Here is a 17,263-nt window from a genome sequence, read left to right as displayed (position 1 = left end):
TAACCATGGCAACCAGGACTGCAGTAGCGTCCTGGTTGCCATGGTTACCGATCGGAGCCCCAGCGATTAAACTGGGACTCCGATCAGAACTCCGCTGCCACCAATGATCGGGGGGGGAGGTGGGAGGCCGCACACTGCCACCAATGTTGTTACTGCTATAGAGGGGGGGGGGGGGGGCCGATGGTGGGCGCACACTGTGCCACCAACGATTTATTACAATAGAGGGAGGGGGGGCGATGGTGGGCACACACTGTGCCACCAACGATTTATTACAATAGAGGGAGGGGGGGGGGGGCGATGGTGGGCGCACACTGTGCCACCAACGATTTCTAACATTAGAGGGAGGAAGGGGGGGCCCGATGGGGGGCGCACACTGTGCCACCAACGATATTCAAACTGGGGAGGGGGGGGGGGGTCTGCCCCCTGCTGCCTGGCAGCCCTGATCTCTTACAGGGGAATATGATAGTACAATTAACCCCTTTAGGTGCCGCACCTGAAGGGGTTAATTGTGCTATCATATCCCCCTGTAAGAGATCCCCCTCGTTATAAGTTATATCTGTGTGACCAGTGACCTGTAATAACTAGTAAGCACTTTCCCATAGGCCTAATGCACACGAGTGTGTGTGTGTGTGTGTGTGTGTGTCTTTATACAAGGCTGACCAGGATCTGCTAAGATCCTACAGCTCAGCACCCGAGGAACTTGGCAATTGCATGATTGCTGGTCCACTAGAGGAAGGAGAAGGCAGAAGCGGTAATAAACTGCATCTGTCTTCCTTGGGCCACTGGCTGTCACTGACAGTGGGAAACCCAACCTACTCCTGCTGGAACAGGACCATGAATCCAGTACTGTGTGGCACTCTGGTCAAAAACACAGCTAAATAGCACAATCAGCTCTGCTTCTAACCGGCAGGACGTGAGTCGCAAACTGTGGCTCTGCAGGCTGCATCCAGCTCATGGGCCAGAGGTTGTGCACCCCTGCAATAGATGGTTGGCCGATCAAAACCAGCGACTTTGGAATGTCATAAACATTAGCATAAAGTGCAATTCTCTAATGCATGTCTAATAGCAATAACATTCGAGAAGGGAGGAAAGTATAATGAAATTCCTACTGTAGACCAACATCAGGATATAGATTATGGGGGAAGATTTATCAAAACTGTGCAAAGGATAATTAATTTAGTGCCCACACCAATTGGTTGCCCATAACAACCAATTCAATTGATTTTCTCATCTTCCAAAAGTTGCGATGAGAAATTAACCTTTTCCTTTACACCTGTTTTGATAAATCTCCTAGTGTACATACCATAGGTTTTAAAAGGGTTATCCAGTAATTAATATTGATCAACTATCCTCAGGACCCCCACTGATCAGCTGTTAGAAGACACCAACGCAGCAGCCTCTTCCTAGGCCATGTAACATCACCGTAAATCAGTCACATGGCCTAGTTGAAGTGAATGGGGCTGAGCTGCAATACCAAGCACAGCCACTGTACGGCGCTGTGTTTAGAGATGCCAGCTGTACTCAACAGAGCTCTGGTGAGCGTTGCAGCTCCCTGAAAGAGCTGAGGATAGGTCCTCATTATCCATTACTGGATAATCCCTTTAAGGCCTCATGTACACGACAGTTACGTTTTTTGCGGTCCGCAAAAAACGGAAGCCGTCCGTGTGCCTTCCGCAATTTGCGGAACGGAACGGGCAGCCGTCAATATAATGCCTATTCTTGGCCGCAAAGCGTGGACAAGAATAGGACATGTTATTTTTTTTAGCGGGGCCACGGAAGGGAACAATGGATGCGGATAGCACACGGAGTGCTGTTCTCATCTTTTGCGGCCCCATTGAAGTGAATGGGTCCGCATCCGAGCTGCCAAAACTGCGGCTCGGATGCGGACCCAAACAACGGTCGTGTGCATGAGGCCTAAGACTGAGCCGAGCAAAGACATAACAGATTGCCCTAAATGTGATATAGTTTGATGACAAGTTCTAAGATAACATGTAGGTAATTTAGAGGGGCTCCAATACCCAGCGGTTACCTGCAGCCACAGTTCCAGTAAACAGGGTATGGAGTCAGAACACCACAGCGCTGCACACTACGTAATGGCCGTTCTCAGTACTGCACCTCTGCTCCCACTGACTTCATGATTATTATTTTATCATTATTATCATATTGACTAATGACTGAAAGCCAGAAGTAAATTAGAAAGACACATTAACCAAGAAATAGGAAATAAAGAATTTCATAAATTCTAGTTAAATAATACTCATGCGACCTATAATCATTTAGGACAATTCAGCGATACTTACGCAGCATATTCATAAGGTAGCACCGATTCTACGGAGTCAAGTCTGTTCACAAACAGCTCAATATCAGACTGCAAGAAATAAGAAAATACAATTAGTATGCAATTTATACAAGAAAATGATGTTGAAAGAATGTACAACTTAGGCTACATTCACACTCGGATCCGTCATGGATCTGCAAAAACGGATCCGTTACAATAATACAACCGCATGCATCCGTCAACATAGTCTGTAACATAGCCAAGACGGATCAGTCATGAACACCATTGAAAGTCAATGGGAGACGGATCAGTTTTCTATTGTGCCAGACAAAACTGATCCGTCCCCATCGACCTAAATTGTGTGCAGTACGGATCCGTTTGGCTCAGTTATGTTAAGCAGACAGCGTTTTGGTGTCCGCCTCCAGAGCGGAATTAAGACTGATCTGAGGCAAACTGATGCATTCTGAGCGGATCCTTTTCCATTCAGAATGCATTAGGGCAAAACTGCTCCGTTTTGGACCGCTTGTGAGAGCCCTGAACGGATCTCACAAATGGAAACCAGAACGCTAGTGTGAAAGTAGCATAAGAAAACACTTGAACTAGACTAAGGCCTCATGCACACGACCGTTGTGTGCATCCGTGGCCGTTGTGCCGTTTTTTTTCGCGGACCCATTGACTTTCAATGGGTCCGTGGAAAAAAAAAAAAAAAAAAAAAAATCGGAAAATGCACAGTTTTGCAGCCGAGGCCGTGATCCGTGTATCCTGTCCGTCAAAAAAATATGACTTGTCCTATTTTTTTGACGGACAACGGTTCACGGACCCATTCAAGTCAATGGGTCCGTGAAAGAACACGGATGCACACAAGATTGGCATCCGTGTCCGTGATCCGTGGCCGTAGGTTGCTTTCATACAGACGGATCCGAAGATCCGTCTGCATAAAAGCTTTTTCAGATCTAAGTTTTCACTTTGTGAAAACTCATATCCGACAGTATATTCTAACACAGAAGCATTCCCATGGTGATGGGGGACGCTTCTAGTTAGAATACACTACAAACTGTGTACATAACTGCCCCCTGCTGCCTGGCAGCCCTGAGCTCTTACAGGGGGCCGTGATCAGCACAATTAACCCCTTCAGGTTAATTGTACTATCATATCCCCCTGTAAGAGCTCAGGGCTGCCAGGCAGCAGGGGGCAGACCCCCCCCCCTCCCCAGTTTGAATATCATTGGTGGCCAGTGCGGCCCCCCCCCCTCCCTCCCTTGTAATAAATCGTTGGTGGCACAGTGTGCGCCCACCATTGCCCCCCCCCTCCCTCCCTCTATTGTAATAAATCGTTGGTGGCACAGTGTGCACCCCCCATCGGGCCCCCCTCCCTCTATAGCAGTAACAACATTGGTGGCAGTGTGCGGCCTCCCGCCTCCCACCTCCCCCCCCCCCCCGATCATTGGTGGCAGCGGAGTTCCGATCGGAGTCCCAGTTTAATCGCTGGGGCTCCAATCGGTAACCATGGCAACCAGGACGCTACTGCAGTCCTGGTTGCCATGGTTACTTAGCAATAGTACAATAGTAGAAGATTCATAGTTACCTGCTTGCTGTTGCGATGTTCGTGTCCGGCCGGGAGCTCCACCTACTGGTAAGTGACAGGCCTGTGCGGCGCATTGCTAAAGAACTGTCACTTACCAGTAGGAGGAGCTCCCGGCCGGTCACAGACATCGCAGCAGCAAGCAGGTAAGTATGAATCTTCTACTATTGTACTATTGCTAAGTAACTATGGCAACCAGGGCTGCAGTAGCTTCCTGGTTGCCATGGTTACCGATCGGAGTCCCAGCGATTAAACTGGGACTCCGATCGGAACTACGCTGCCACCAATGATCGGGGGGGGGGGGGGGGGGGGGGGCCGCACACTGCCACCAATGTTGTTATTGCTATAGAGTGAGGGGGGGCCCGATGGTGGGCACACACTGTGCCACCAACAATTTATTACAATAGAGGGAGGGGGGCGATGGTGGGCGCACACTGTGCCACCAATGATTTATTACAATAGAGGGAGGGAGGGGGGGGGGCCCGCACTGGCCACCAATGATATTCAAACTGGGGGGGTGGGGGGGGGGGGTCTGCCCCCTGCTGCCTGGCAGCCCTGATCTCTTACAGGGGGATATGATAGTACAATTAACCCCTTCAGGTGCGGCACCTGAGGAGTTAATTGTGCTGATCACGTCCCCCTGTAAGAGATCGGGTGCTGCCAGGCAGCAGTCATGTACACAGTTTTTCAGTATATTCTAACCTGAAGCGTCCCCATCACCATGGGAACGCCTCTGTGTTAGAATATACTGTCGGATCTGAGTTTCACGATGTAGCTCATATCCGACAGTATATTCTAACATAGAGGCGTTCCCATGGTGATGGGGACGCTTTAAGTTATGTTCGGGTGTCCGCCTGGCCGTGCGGAGGCAAGCGGATCCGTCCAGACTTACAATGTAAGTCATTGGGGACGGATCAGTTTGAAGATGACACACTGTGGCTCAATTTTCAAACGGATCCGTTCCCCATTGACTTTCAATGTAAAGTCTGGACGGATCCGTCTGAGGCTACTTTCACAGTTAGAAATGTTTTAACAATATAATGCAGACGGATCCGCTCTGAACGGAGCCACCGTCTGCATTATATGAACGCAAGTGTGAAAGTAAAGGGACTCCTGACTTTACATTGAAAGTCAATGGGGACGGATCCGTTTGCAATTGCACCATATTGTGTCAACGTCAAACGGATCCGTCCCCATTGACTTGCATTGTAATTCAGGACGGATCCGTTTGGCTCCGCACGGCCAGGCGGACACCAAAACGACTTTTTTTTCATGTCCGTGGATCCTCCAAAAATCAAGGAAGACCCACGGACGAAAAAACGGTCACGGACCCACAGACCCCGTTTTTGCGGACCGTGAAAATAAACTGTCGTGTGCATGAGGCCTAAGTCTGCCATGGTGTAATAGCACCCTAAGGGCAGTGTCACAAATGGCTTTTTGTGGTGGAAGTTTTTGATGCATTTTTTGAGCCAAAGCCAGAAGTGGAAGCAGCAGGAAGAAGTCCCTTCCTTATAATTCTCTCTCTTCCACTCCACTTCTGGCTTTGGATCAAAAGACTGCATCAGAAACGGTTACAAAAAGCTGTGCGACACCAGCCTAAGGCCTCCTGCACACGCATTGCTGTATTGCGGACTGCATTTGCGGATCCGCAATACACGGGCACCGTTCCGTGTGCATTCCGCATCTCGGATGCGGACCCATTCACTTCAATGGGTCCACAAATCCGGAGATGTGGAACGTAAGAACGGAACAAAACCACTATGGAGTGCTTCCGTGGGGTTTCGGCCCGCACTTCCATTCCGCAAAAAGATACAACATGTCCTATCTTTTGTGGAACGAGCAGATCGGACCCTTTTAAGTGAAAGTTTGTGCAGCACGGCCACAGGGCGCACAAGTTAGTGTGCAGGAGGCCTTAAGAAACTTATTTTTAATATGCTAAACTATCACACATGCATGGAACAACATTGCCCAACATCCTTCAACCTGTCTAAGATTGCTATTCAGCCACTCCCTTAGGCCTCTTGCACACGAATGTCCCTCCCTCCCCCCCCCCCCGCCCGTTTCCGTTGTTTTGTGTTCTGTTTGGTTCCGCATGCAGACCGCATTCACTTCAATGGGTCCACAAAAACAACGGAAGGTATTCCGTATGCATTCCGTTTCCGTTCAAAGATAAAACAGGTCCCATTATTGCCATGCAAATCACGTTCCGTGGCTCCATTCAAGTCAATGGTTCCACACAAAAAATAAAAAAATAAAAAAATGCATCCGTATCCATTCCGTTTTTGAGGAACTATCTATTGAATATTTTATGCCCAGCCCAATTTTTTTATGTACTTACTGTTTAAACATTGTATGCTTCCGTTTCCATTTGCGATCCGCAAAAATTAGATCACAAACGGAAACCAAATAGAAAAACGGAACGGAAACACTACTGAAACAAAAACCCGGAAAAACTGATCAGTTAAAAACGGACCGCAAAATACTGAAAAAGCCATACGGTCGTGTGCAAGAGGCCCTAGGTTAATTTCATAGAAGCTTACGCTGGGTTCACACCTGAGCGTTCGCGATGGAGCGCTCTATATGCGCGATTGTACCGGAGTTTGCAATCGCGCATACAGAGACAAGCGAATGCCCATTGTCACGCGTTCCCGAAAGTCTATGTATGGGAACGCGCGACAAGACGCCCCAAAGAAGCTCATGTACTTCTTGGGGCGTCGGGCATTTTACAGCGCGATCCTACGCGCTGTAAAACGCCCAGGTGAGAACCATTCCCATAGGGAAGCATTGGTTTCTCCTTGTTGAGCGTTTTACAGCGCGTAGGAACGCGCTGTAAAACGCTCAGGTGTGAACCCAGCCTTATTGAGTGCAGGGAAAGCCAATTCGGGGCATATTAAGGGTCCATTCACAGCACAATGTCTGTCCATCGGACAGCACAATGTCTGATTTTTTTTTCAGGACCCATTTAAAATGAATGGGTCCAGATCCGTTCCGCAAAAAACGGAACAGATCAGGAAAAACAACAGACGTGTGAATGGACCCTTACAAAGACTGGCATCTCCATGCTGGTCTTCGGCTCCCCTTGCGCTGCTGGAGGGTTAGCCTTATTTTATCACGGGTGTGAGTCATCAAAAACTAAGCTCATCTTAAGAAGCCATGCGCCTGGCAGAAAGTCAGTAAAAAGGCATATTGGTGGTCACTAAGGGGTTAAGGGGGAATAAGTGCAGATTGATAGGAGAAAACTTGCATTTTTTTAAAAAAAAATTAGCACAAGGCTGCAACATAAAACGTGAAAAAAAAAAAAAAAAAAAAAAAAAAGGAATTCAGATTTCCAAATACACTTGTAAATGTAACAACAACTTTATACATTTTCAAGAAAATTTCCAAATCCTATTTTATTTTTTTAGGGACCAAATAAGTTCTGAAGAGGCTTTGAGATGCTTATATATTAAAACCTTTATAAATGACCCATTTTAAAAACTGCATCTCTCAAAATATTTAGGAAGTGTGTTAACACTTAAGGTGTTAAACAGGAATTAATGCAAAATTGAGGTTAAACGTTTATTATTTTATTTTTTTCTGATTTCTAAGGCCTCCTTCACACGGGCGAGATTTCTGCGCGGGTGCAATGCACGAGGTGAACGCATTGCACCCGCACCGAATCCGGACCCATTAATTTCTATGGGGCTGTGCACATGAGCAGCGATTTTCACGCATCACTTGTGCGTTGCGTGAAAATCGCAGCATGCTTTATATTCTGCATTTTTCATGCATAGAAGTGAATGGGGCTGCGTGAAAATCGCAAGCAAGTGCGGATGCGGTGTGATTTTTACGCACGGTTGCTAGGAGACGATCGGGATGGGGACCCGATCATTATTATTTTCCCTTACAACATGGTTATAAGGGAAAATAATAGCATTCTTAATACAAAATGCTTAGTACAATAGGGCTGGAGGGGTAAAAATAACAAATAATTTAACTCCCCTTAATCCACTTGTTCGTGCAGCCGGCTTCTCTTCTGTCTTCTTCACTGTCCAGGAGGAAAAGGACCTGTGGTGAAGTCACTACGCTCATCACATGGTCCGTCACATGATCCTTCACCATGGTAAAAGATCATGTGACGGACCATGTGATGAGCGTAGTGACTTCACCACAGGTCCTTTTCCTCTTGGACAGCGAAGACAGAAGAGAAGGCGGCTGCACGAACAAGTGGATTAAGGGGAGTTAAATTATTTGTTATTTTTACCCCTCCAGCCCTATTGTACTAAGCATTTTGTATTAAGAATGCTATTATTTTCCCTTATAACCATGTTATAAGGGAAAATAATAAAATTTACACAACACCTAACCCAAACTCGAATTTCTGTGAAGAAGTGCGGGTTTGGGTCTGGGTACCAAACATGCAGATTTTTCTCACACGCATGCAAAACGCTTTGCACTCGCGGGGGGATGGGGGGGGGGGGGGGAATAATAATAAAAATTGCGCATCAGTTCTTTTCCAGTATACAGCCCCTAGGACGGAACTCTATGCCGGAAAACAAAAAACGCTAGTGTGAAAGTACCCCAATTTTTTTATTATTATTTTTTAACACAGCAGGTTGAAGTCAGTAGCGGGGTACTACAGAGATCTGTGTTGGGCCCAGTTCTCTTTATCAATGATCTTGTGAATGGGATAGAGAGTAAAGTGTCAGTTCTTACTGATGACACAAACAATGTAGGATACTTAAGAGGGTTTATCGACATATTTTTACCGATGACCTATCCTCCGGAAAGGTCATTTGTTTCTGGTCAATGTGGGTCCAACACCCGGGATTCCTGCCAATCAGCTGTTTAAAAAGACACTTGCGCTGGCGTCACAACCTTTTCTCCACTCACCTTGAACGGCGTTGTACATTCTATAGCGGCAATGCTTAGCATTGCAGCTCAGCTCTATTCACTTCAATGGGGCTGAGCTGCACCTAGGCCACGTGACTAATGAATGTGACGTCACTCGTCGTAGGGAAAGCTGCAAGGCTGCGGAGCGCTGGTGCCTTCAGACAGCTAATCGGCGGGGGTCCCAGGTGATGGACCCCCACCAATCAGATACTCTGAAGGAACAGCAAGTATGAGTGTACAAAGAAGCCCAGCCATTATGCAAACTTTTTTGAAAACTGTAGTACGTTTTAAAGGAAACTGCAGGACTTTTTGTATTTTTATTTTTTACACTAATGTAGGACTTTTTCCCCCCCCCCCAAAAAATAAATAAATACGGATCTCCGATGGAAATAGATAAAAGGGACGCAAAATGCGCATAACGGATGCTTAAAATACAGTATCCATTCCCCCCCCCCCTTTCTTTTTTGTTCTGCTGACAGGTCATGTGAACCCAGTCCTAAATGTCTTTAGGATGACCAATAGAAAACTAGCTTGGTAAATATGAGAAGTAGAAACATTGAATGTGTCGGCAGATAAGAACCGTTTGGCCCATCTAGTCTGCCCAATATATCTGAATCCCATGAATAGCCCCTGGCCCTATCTTATATGAAGGATGGCCTTATGCCTATCCCATGCATGCTTAAACTCCTTCACTGTATTTGCAGCTACCACTTCTGCAGGAAGGCTATTCCATGCATCCACTACTCTCAGTAAAGTAATACTTCCTGATATTGCTTTTAAACCTTTGCCCCTCTAATTTAAAACTGTGTCCTCTTGTAGCAGTTTTTCTTCTTTTAAATATTCTCTCCTCTTTTACTGTGTTACTTTTATGTATTTAAAAGGTTTCTATCATATCCCCTCTGTCTCGTCTTTCTTCCAAGCTATACACGTTAAGGTCCTTTAATCTTTTCAGGTAAGTTTTATCCTGCAATCCATGTACTAGTTTAGTAGCTCTTCTCTGAACTCTCTCCAAAGTATCAATATCCTTCAGGAGATATGGTCTCCAGTACTGCGCACAATACTCCAAGTGAGGTCTCACTAGTGCTCTGTACAGCGGCATGAGCACCTCCCTCTTTCTACTGGTAATGCCTCTCCCTATAAACCCAAGCATTCTGCTAGCATTTCCTGCTGCTCTATGACATTGTCTGCCTACCTTTAAGGGTCCATTCACATGTCCGTTGTTTCTTTCCTGATCTGTTCCGTTTTTTGCGGAACAGATCTGGACCAGATCTGTACCCATTCATTTTCAATGGGTCCTGAAAAAAAATCTGACATTGTGCTGTCCGATTTTTTTCAGGACCCATTGAAAATTAATGGGTCCAGATCTGTTCCGCAAAAAACGGAACAGATCAGGAAAGAAACAACGGACGTGTGAATGGACCCCAAGTCTTCTGAAATAATGACCCCTAAATCCCTTTCCTCAGATACTGAGGTTAGGACTGCATCACTGATTTTATATTCTGCTCTTGGGTTTTTACGCCCCAGGTGCATTATCTTGCACTTATCAACATTACAATTTCGTTGCCAGATTTTTGACCATTCCTCTAGTTTTCCTAAATCCTTTTCCATTTGTTGTATCCCTCCAGGAACATCAACCCAGTTACAAATCTTTGTGTCATCAGCAGAAAGACACACCTTACCATTAAGGCCTTCTGCAATTTCGCTGATAAAGATATTAAACAATATGGGTCCCAGAACAGATCCCTGAGGAACCCCACTGGTAACAAGACCATGGTCTGAATATACTCCATTGACTACAACCCTCTGTTGTCTGTCCCTCAGCCCCTGCCTAATCCATTCAACAATATGGGAGTCCAAGCCCAAAGACTGCAATTTATTGATAAGCCTTCTATGTGGGACAGTATAAATAGCCTTACTATAGTCTAGATAAGCGATGTCTTCTGCACCTCCACCAGCTATTATTTTAGTCACCCAATCAAAAAAAAAAAAAAATCAAAAAAAATCAGATTAGTTTGACATGATCTCCCTGAAGTAAACCCATGCTGTTTTTCATCTTTCAATTCATGGGATTTTAGATGTTCCACAATCCTCTCCTTAGGCTACTTTCACACTTGCGTTCAGAGCGGATCCGTCTGCATTATATTGTAAAATAAATTCTAAGTGTGAAAGTAGCCGCAGACGGATCCGTCCTGACTTTACATTGAAAGTCAATGGGGGACGGATCCGTTTGAAAATTGCACCATATTGTGTCACCTTCAAACGGATCTGTTTGCCTCCGCACGGCCAGGCGGACAGCCGAACGCTGCAAGCTGCGTTCGGGTGTCCGCCTGCTGAGCGGATCCCAAACGCTGCCAGACTGATGCATTCTGAGATGATCCGCATCCACTCAGAATGCATTAGGGCTGGACGGATGCGTTCGGGGCCGCTTGTGAGAGCCTTCAAAAGGAACTCACAAGCGGAGCCCCGAACGCTAGTGTGAAAGTAGCCTTAAGTATGGTTTCCATTAATTTCCCCACTATTGATGTCAGGCTTACTGGCCTATAGTTGCCCGATTCCTCCCTACTACCTTTCTTGTGAATGGGCACAACATTTGCTAATTTCCAATCTTCTGGGACGACTCCTGTTACTAGCGATTGGTTAAATAAATCTGGTAATGGTTTTGCTAGTTCACCGCTAAGCTCTTAATAACTTTGAGTTGTATTCATTTTAGACAGCTGACTTAGAACCTCTTCCTCTGTAAAGCCACATGCATCAAAAGATTGATTAGTCTTCTTCCCTAACTGAGGTCCTTTTCCTTCATTTTCCTTTGTAAAAACTGAACAGAAGTATTCATTGAGGCAGTCAGCTAGTTCTTTATCTTCTTCCATATACCTTCCTTCTTTTGTTTTTAATTTGGTAATTCCTTGTTTTAGTTTCCTTTTTTCATTTATGTATCTGAAGAATGCCTTATTGCCTTTTTTCCCTGACTGAGCTAATTTCTCTTCTGCCTGTGCTTTAGAAGCTCTTAACTTGCTTGGCCTCTCTCTGCCTAATCTTAGAAATTCCCCTTTTTGTATATATGTGTGTGATAGATAGATAGATAGCGTTTTGTAAAAAAAAAAAAAAAGAAAGAAAAGAAATCTCTTTGTTTTTAATGATTTTGGCCACTTCTGCTGAGTACCACAGTGGTCTCTTCCCTTTTTTTTGCTTTTACTGACAAGCCTAATGCAATTATCTGTTGCCTTCAATAGTGCCACTTTTAAGCAGTCCCATTTCTCCTGGACTCCAATGAAACTGTTCCAATCTGATAGGGACTCGTATACCACTAATCTAATTTTAGAAACGTCAGTTTTTCTAAAATCCTAAACTTTTGTTTTTGTGTGGTGTGACTCAGTCACTTATAGTAAACCACACTGACTGGTGATCACTAGATACCAAGCTTTCCCCTACAGTAATATCAGATACCAAATTCCCATTTGTGAATACTAAATCTAAAATGGCCTCCTTCTGGGTTGGCTCCTCCACTACTTGCTGTAGAGATAATCCCAGTAGGAATTTAGAATATCTGTACTCCTGGCAGAACTAGCTATTTTGGTTTTCCAGTTTACATCAGGAAGATTAATGTCTCCCATAATGATAACTTCCCCCTTCAATGTCATTTTAGCTATTTACTCAAGTAGTAGAGCATATTTTAGATCACACCTACACTAGTTACCTTATGATTATCAAGCTGCAATGTAGCCCAAACTGACTCTAAACTGGTCTCACTAGTAGTTGGGACATTTTCATTGTTAACTAATTGTAGGAGCCCTCTGAAGCTCTGGAGAGCTTTCCCACCCATCATTTTATTTAAGAAATAATAAACTTAAAAGGGAACCTATCACCAGTTTAAGGCTAGTTTCACACTAGCGTTCGGCTGTCCGCTCGTGAGCTCCGTTTGAAGGGGCTTACGAGCGGACCCGAACGCTTCCGTCCAGCCCTGATGCAGTCTGAATGGATGAGGATCCGCTCAGACTGCATCAGTCTGGCGGCGTTCAGCCTCCGCTCCGCTCAGCAGGCGGACACCTGAACGCTGCTTGCAGCGTTCGGGTGTCCGCCTGGCCGTGCGGATCCGTCCAGACTTACAATGTAAGTCAATGGGGACGGATCCGTTTGAAGATGCCACAATATGGCTCAATCTTCAAGCGGATCCGTCCCCCATTGACTTTCAATGTAAAAGTCTGGACGGATCCGCTCAGGCTAATTTCACACTTAGCTTTTTTTTGACAATATAATGCAGACGGATCCGTTCTGAACGGAGCCTCCGTCTGCATTATTATGATCGGATCCGTTCAGAACGGATCCGATCGAACGCTAGTGTGAAAGTAGCCTTATGGTGTCCTAACTAAGGGCAACATAAATAAGTAACTGATTCGTTTAGCAAAATGCTGGGTCACTTTCTTTAATTGACCCAGTCAATCTGCCAACATCTTGTATTAAAAAAAGCTCCAGCTCATAATGATGAGTCATGAATATTCATGAGCTCCTGAATCTCCCCGCCCACCTGCTGCTGAATGACAGTTTGTTTCCATATGAATCAGCAGCAGGGGAGTGGCTATAGCTCTGAATTAAATATACACTGGACTCGAATCAGCTCATTAGCATGCTGGCATCTTTGTGTGCATATTATGAGGTAACCGTCTGTCACACCAGTAACTGAATACATCTAAGGTACTTTTTAGTAGTTAATGATTGTATATAATTAGTTAGATTATAATCAAATATCCACATAACAGGTTCCCTTTAAGCAGTAAGAATCGGGCAAAAGACCTGCCAAGACTCCTTGCCCTTTTTTTGCCCCCAGTTCAGTGCCAAATTGAAAACCACGATATCAAATCAAAATAATTTCTTCTGTTGCGCAGTATGTGTAGTCTTTTCAGTTCCTACTGCCCCTGCCATTAATCCTGGCACAGGCAGTAGGGACTAAGGAAACTCAGTACAGACTGTGCTGGTACAGTACTGCTGTGATGACATCACCGTCATGTGATCAGTGCAGGAGGGAGCGGAGCTCAGCAGTGTAGAAGTGGCGGGAAGGAACTTGTGATGACATCATGTGACATGAGGGTGGGAGCTTTGTGTGGAGGAGAATAAACTGGAAAATGATCAATTCTGTGTGAGCCAGGGAAGTGCTGGGAGTTGTAGTTCTCTCCTCATATCTCCTTACTGTAACGCCCAATAGCAAACCCTTGGTAGCAGTGAGTAAAGGAATGAAATATCGCAAGTACCAAGTCTGGTGAGTAAGATAATTAGTGTTGACCGAATCGAGCTTTGGATCAGATCCGAAGTCGATTCGTTTGAACACTGTACAGAGACCTGTCTCCATAGAGCATTAAAATATATTGACTCCTTGAGGCAAAATTAGTTTCACCCGAAGTTGCACAAGACTTCATTGAATGAATTCGGTATTCAGTTCTACATCTTTAAAAACCTATCAAATTCGGAATCTGAAGTTGGGTTTGTGACTGGCTGATACCTCGGTACCAAACCCAACTTCGGATTCTGAATTTGAAATGTTTTTAAAGGATGTAGAACTGAACATCGAATTCATTCGTCATGAAACAAACTTTGCCTCCATGGAGGCAATACCTTTTAACACTGTACAGAGAAAGGTCTCTGGACGGCAGGAAAACAAATCAGCTTTGGATCTATGATATGAAGTTCGATTCGCTCAACACTAAAAAATAATCATTAATGGTGCAATTTAGCTGAGGACTTCTTACCCGGCACAGTGGGTGATGACACAAGACACTAAGTGTCATCACCCACTGTGCCGGGTAAGAGGTCCTCCTTTACGGGAGGAAAGTGGCCACCCTGACTGCAGCCGAACCAGTTAGATGTGTTTTTTAGTTTATTTGGCAAGAAAACAAAAATAAATAAGGTTATAAGTCAATAATGGCTTCTAAAAGTTGAAATAATCTAGATTATTATTATTTTGACAAATTTGCCCAGTCCTACTATGCAGTTGTCCAGGGGATATAGTGATCCAATAAATACAAGAAGCCATCCTCACTCTCACCTCCACAATTGCACGTTTCACCGCCAGTCTCTGCTTCTTGGTCCCATCTTGACATGCTGGAAATACCTGGAGATGTCTGCTCAGTCTTCCAGGCATATCCTGTGTGTCGAGACGCTACTAGGAAGCAGAGACTAGCGGGGATCCTACAGGTTTTGAAAAGAAATGGGGGATAGGCGAGGCCCGTGTAGTGTAGAATAGAGATATACAGTAGATAAAGAAAGAATCAAGAGAATGCAGCAAAAACAAATTCCAAAAGGAAAAAAAAAAAAACACAGTAGAGGAATGTATGCAACAGGTTTGTCAGGTCCTAATACAGGGTAGGTCCCTCCACACAATTATGCATTACAATGAAGAAAAAGGCTGGGTGTGAATAGTACTTTGATCCTTCAGGGACAGGGCGAGGGCCCTTCAAGGAAATAATTATACTATATATCTAGATCCACGTAGATGACACCCCCTTCCATCTACCTACAGACAACTCTGCATGAGACACTGACGGTACAGCCGGTATTAGGCCTCCATTCACATGAGCTGTACGGCTATCAGTTGCAGATGTTCATTGCTCTGCATGGCCTAAATAGCTGAACTACTTCTTCCTTATAAAAGCTACTTGTGGCTTTATTCATGCGGAAAAACAGGTTTTACTAACCTGTCAATCATTGAATTAAGGTGCCCAAGCATCACCGTTCGTGCCCAGCGCCACCTTCTACTCCTCAGTGCCGCCTCTCCCCCTCCTCCCGCTTTGAGATCCCGCGCATGCGCACAGGCTCAGCCTGATGCGCCGTTATTGACTGCTGGCATCGGCTTCTTCTTGCACTGTGTGCACACGCCGAGAAGGGTACACTGCGAGTAAATCTTTCCGGGATATATTGTTTCACATGCGGGCGTCATGGAGCCGCTATCTAATAGCGGGAGACTCCCTGAACGTCCGGGAGACTTGAGATCCCTGAATACATGTAGGTCCATGGGAGCGACAGGCCAGGTCCCATTAGCACTGGGATCCAATCCTTGTCCAAACTAGTGGATCCTATGACATGTCAGCGCTTCACTTCCAGCCCAAGTCCTTCAGAAAGGCTCGAGAGCCCTCCTGCTTCTCACAAACCCCACGTCCCACCACATGTACAGGGCAACTTCAGAACACTGAGCATACACATACTCCTTCTGTGCCCATACACACTGTAGAGAAGAGACCTGGTGCCCCCCTACAGGAGAAGAGGCGCAGCAGCTGGGACCGGAGGACGACTGCTCTAGTTTGCGGGTGTAGTAGAGTGTGGGCAGCCCTGGCTGCCCTGTGCACATATAGATAGCGGGCTGCAGCTCACGATCCCAAAGCAACCAATAACAACGCCCCTTGCTGTGAGGAGCTTTGCTATTGGTTATTTCAGGCACAGGCAGCATCGCTGCGCTGCCCGTGCTGCTCACTGCGCACCCTGAGCTGCTGAATGTAGGGGAAAAGTCTAGGACGTATTGGTAAGCCTTAGACTTTTTTCAAGGAGTACAATGGTCTGAACAGGCGTCAATGACACTTGTACAGGCGTTATGTATACAGCAGTGGTCTGACCCTCCATTCAAAAGGGGTACCCAGGCCCCTACTGTAATGATCAGCGTTGGCACCAGTGGTCAGACCCCTGATCAAACACATATCCTGTGGATAGGGGGCAGGGGGTCACAGGACAACTCCTTGAATAGAAGCTGCACTGTGATGGGTTGCTATAGGCAACAAAGATGTGTAGGATTACGGTATGGTCACAAGGGGCAGTTTTATTGCAGAACATTCTCTACCCGTCCTACTGAATGAATGGGTTTTGCAGAAATCCTAGCACAACCTCATTCAGATCAATAGAAATGTCTGCCCAGTGTGAATATCCCCTTACATGGCTTCCAGATAATGACTCAGCCTACCAGGGGAGCTCAGGTGGGGGTCCCCCATAACAGGAGTAGACCACATATATGGGGGCCCTCCTCTAACACGGACAGAGCATTGCCTTCCACATGTGGTTCTGGGGAACCCATTCGGCCATTGCGTTCTATGTCCCATCGGGCACACAGCAGGGAAGGGTCCTCTGCCTGATACATGTGAACACAGCCTTACATGACTGAGCCAGCAGAGGCCATGGCTGCCAGCGGTAACCAGGAAGATGCCAGCGCTCACCTTACACTCCGGGGTCTCTTTGCCGTGCTCACAGAAGCTGACAGGGGCCAGGCCCGGCAGGTAGAAGGCGGCACCTGGGCCGCAGAACGGCCGCCAGCAGGAGAAGGCGCAGGGCTGAGCTCGCCATCACAGATCCGGGATACAGAACATACACGGCGGCGGGGATCAGGATACAATCGCTTCCTGCTCCTCAGACACGTCACCCGCTCTGACGTCGCACCGAGGACTGCGGACCCTCCTGCCGACCTATCACCAATCCCCGCCTTTACTTCCGGGTCCGGCTGTCATGTGACTCCCTGACGGATGACGCGCTGTGCAATAGGCTGGTTTCTATGGAAATGGAGCT

At 46.1% G+C, this 17,263-nt stretch overlaps 1 protein-coding gene across 1 annotated transcript in view; it reads right to left on the bottom strand.

Moving 5' to 3' along the window:
• TM9SF2 (transmembrane 9 superfamily member 2) overlaps positions 1-17,263 on the bottom strand; it is a 48,674-nt gene that overhangs the window by 31,319 nt on the left and 92 nt on the right. The window contains exons 2-3 of the mRNA XM_044285564.1: positions 16,918-17,031; positions 2,301-2,368 (exon numbers count right to left, since the gene is read on the bottom strand). Of these exons, the coding sequence (XP_044141499.1) occupies positions 2,301-2,368; positions 16,918-17,031 (182 nt within the window). The remainder of the gene's footprint in view (positions 1-2,300; positions 2,369-16,917; positions 17,032-17,263) is intronic.

This window comes from Bufo gargarizans, chromosome 3, assembly GCF_014858855.1.
Source record: "Bufo gargarizans isolate SCDJY-AF-19 chromosome 3, ASM1485885v1, whole genome shotgun sequence".
Taxonomy (NCBI): Eukaryota; Metazoa; Chordata; class Amphibia; order Anura; family Bufonidae; genus Bufo; species Bufo gargarizans.
The sequence above is the reverse complement of the archived record's forward strand: the minus strand, read 5'-3'. Positions and strand labels throughout refer to the sequence as shown.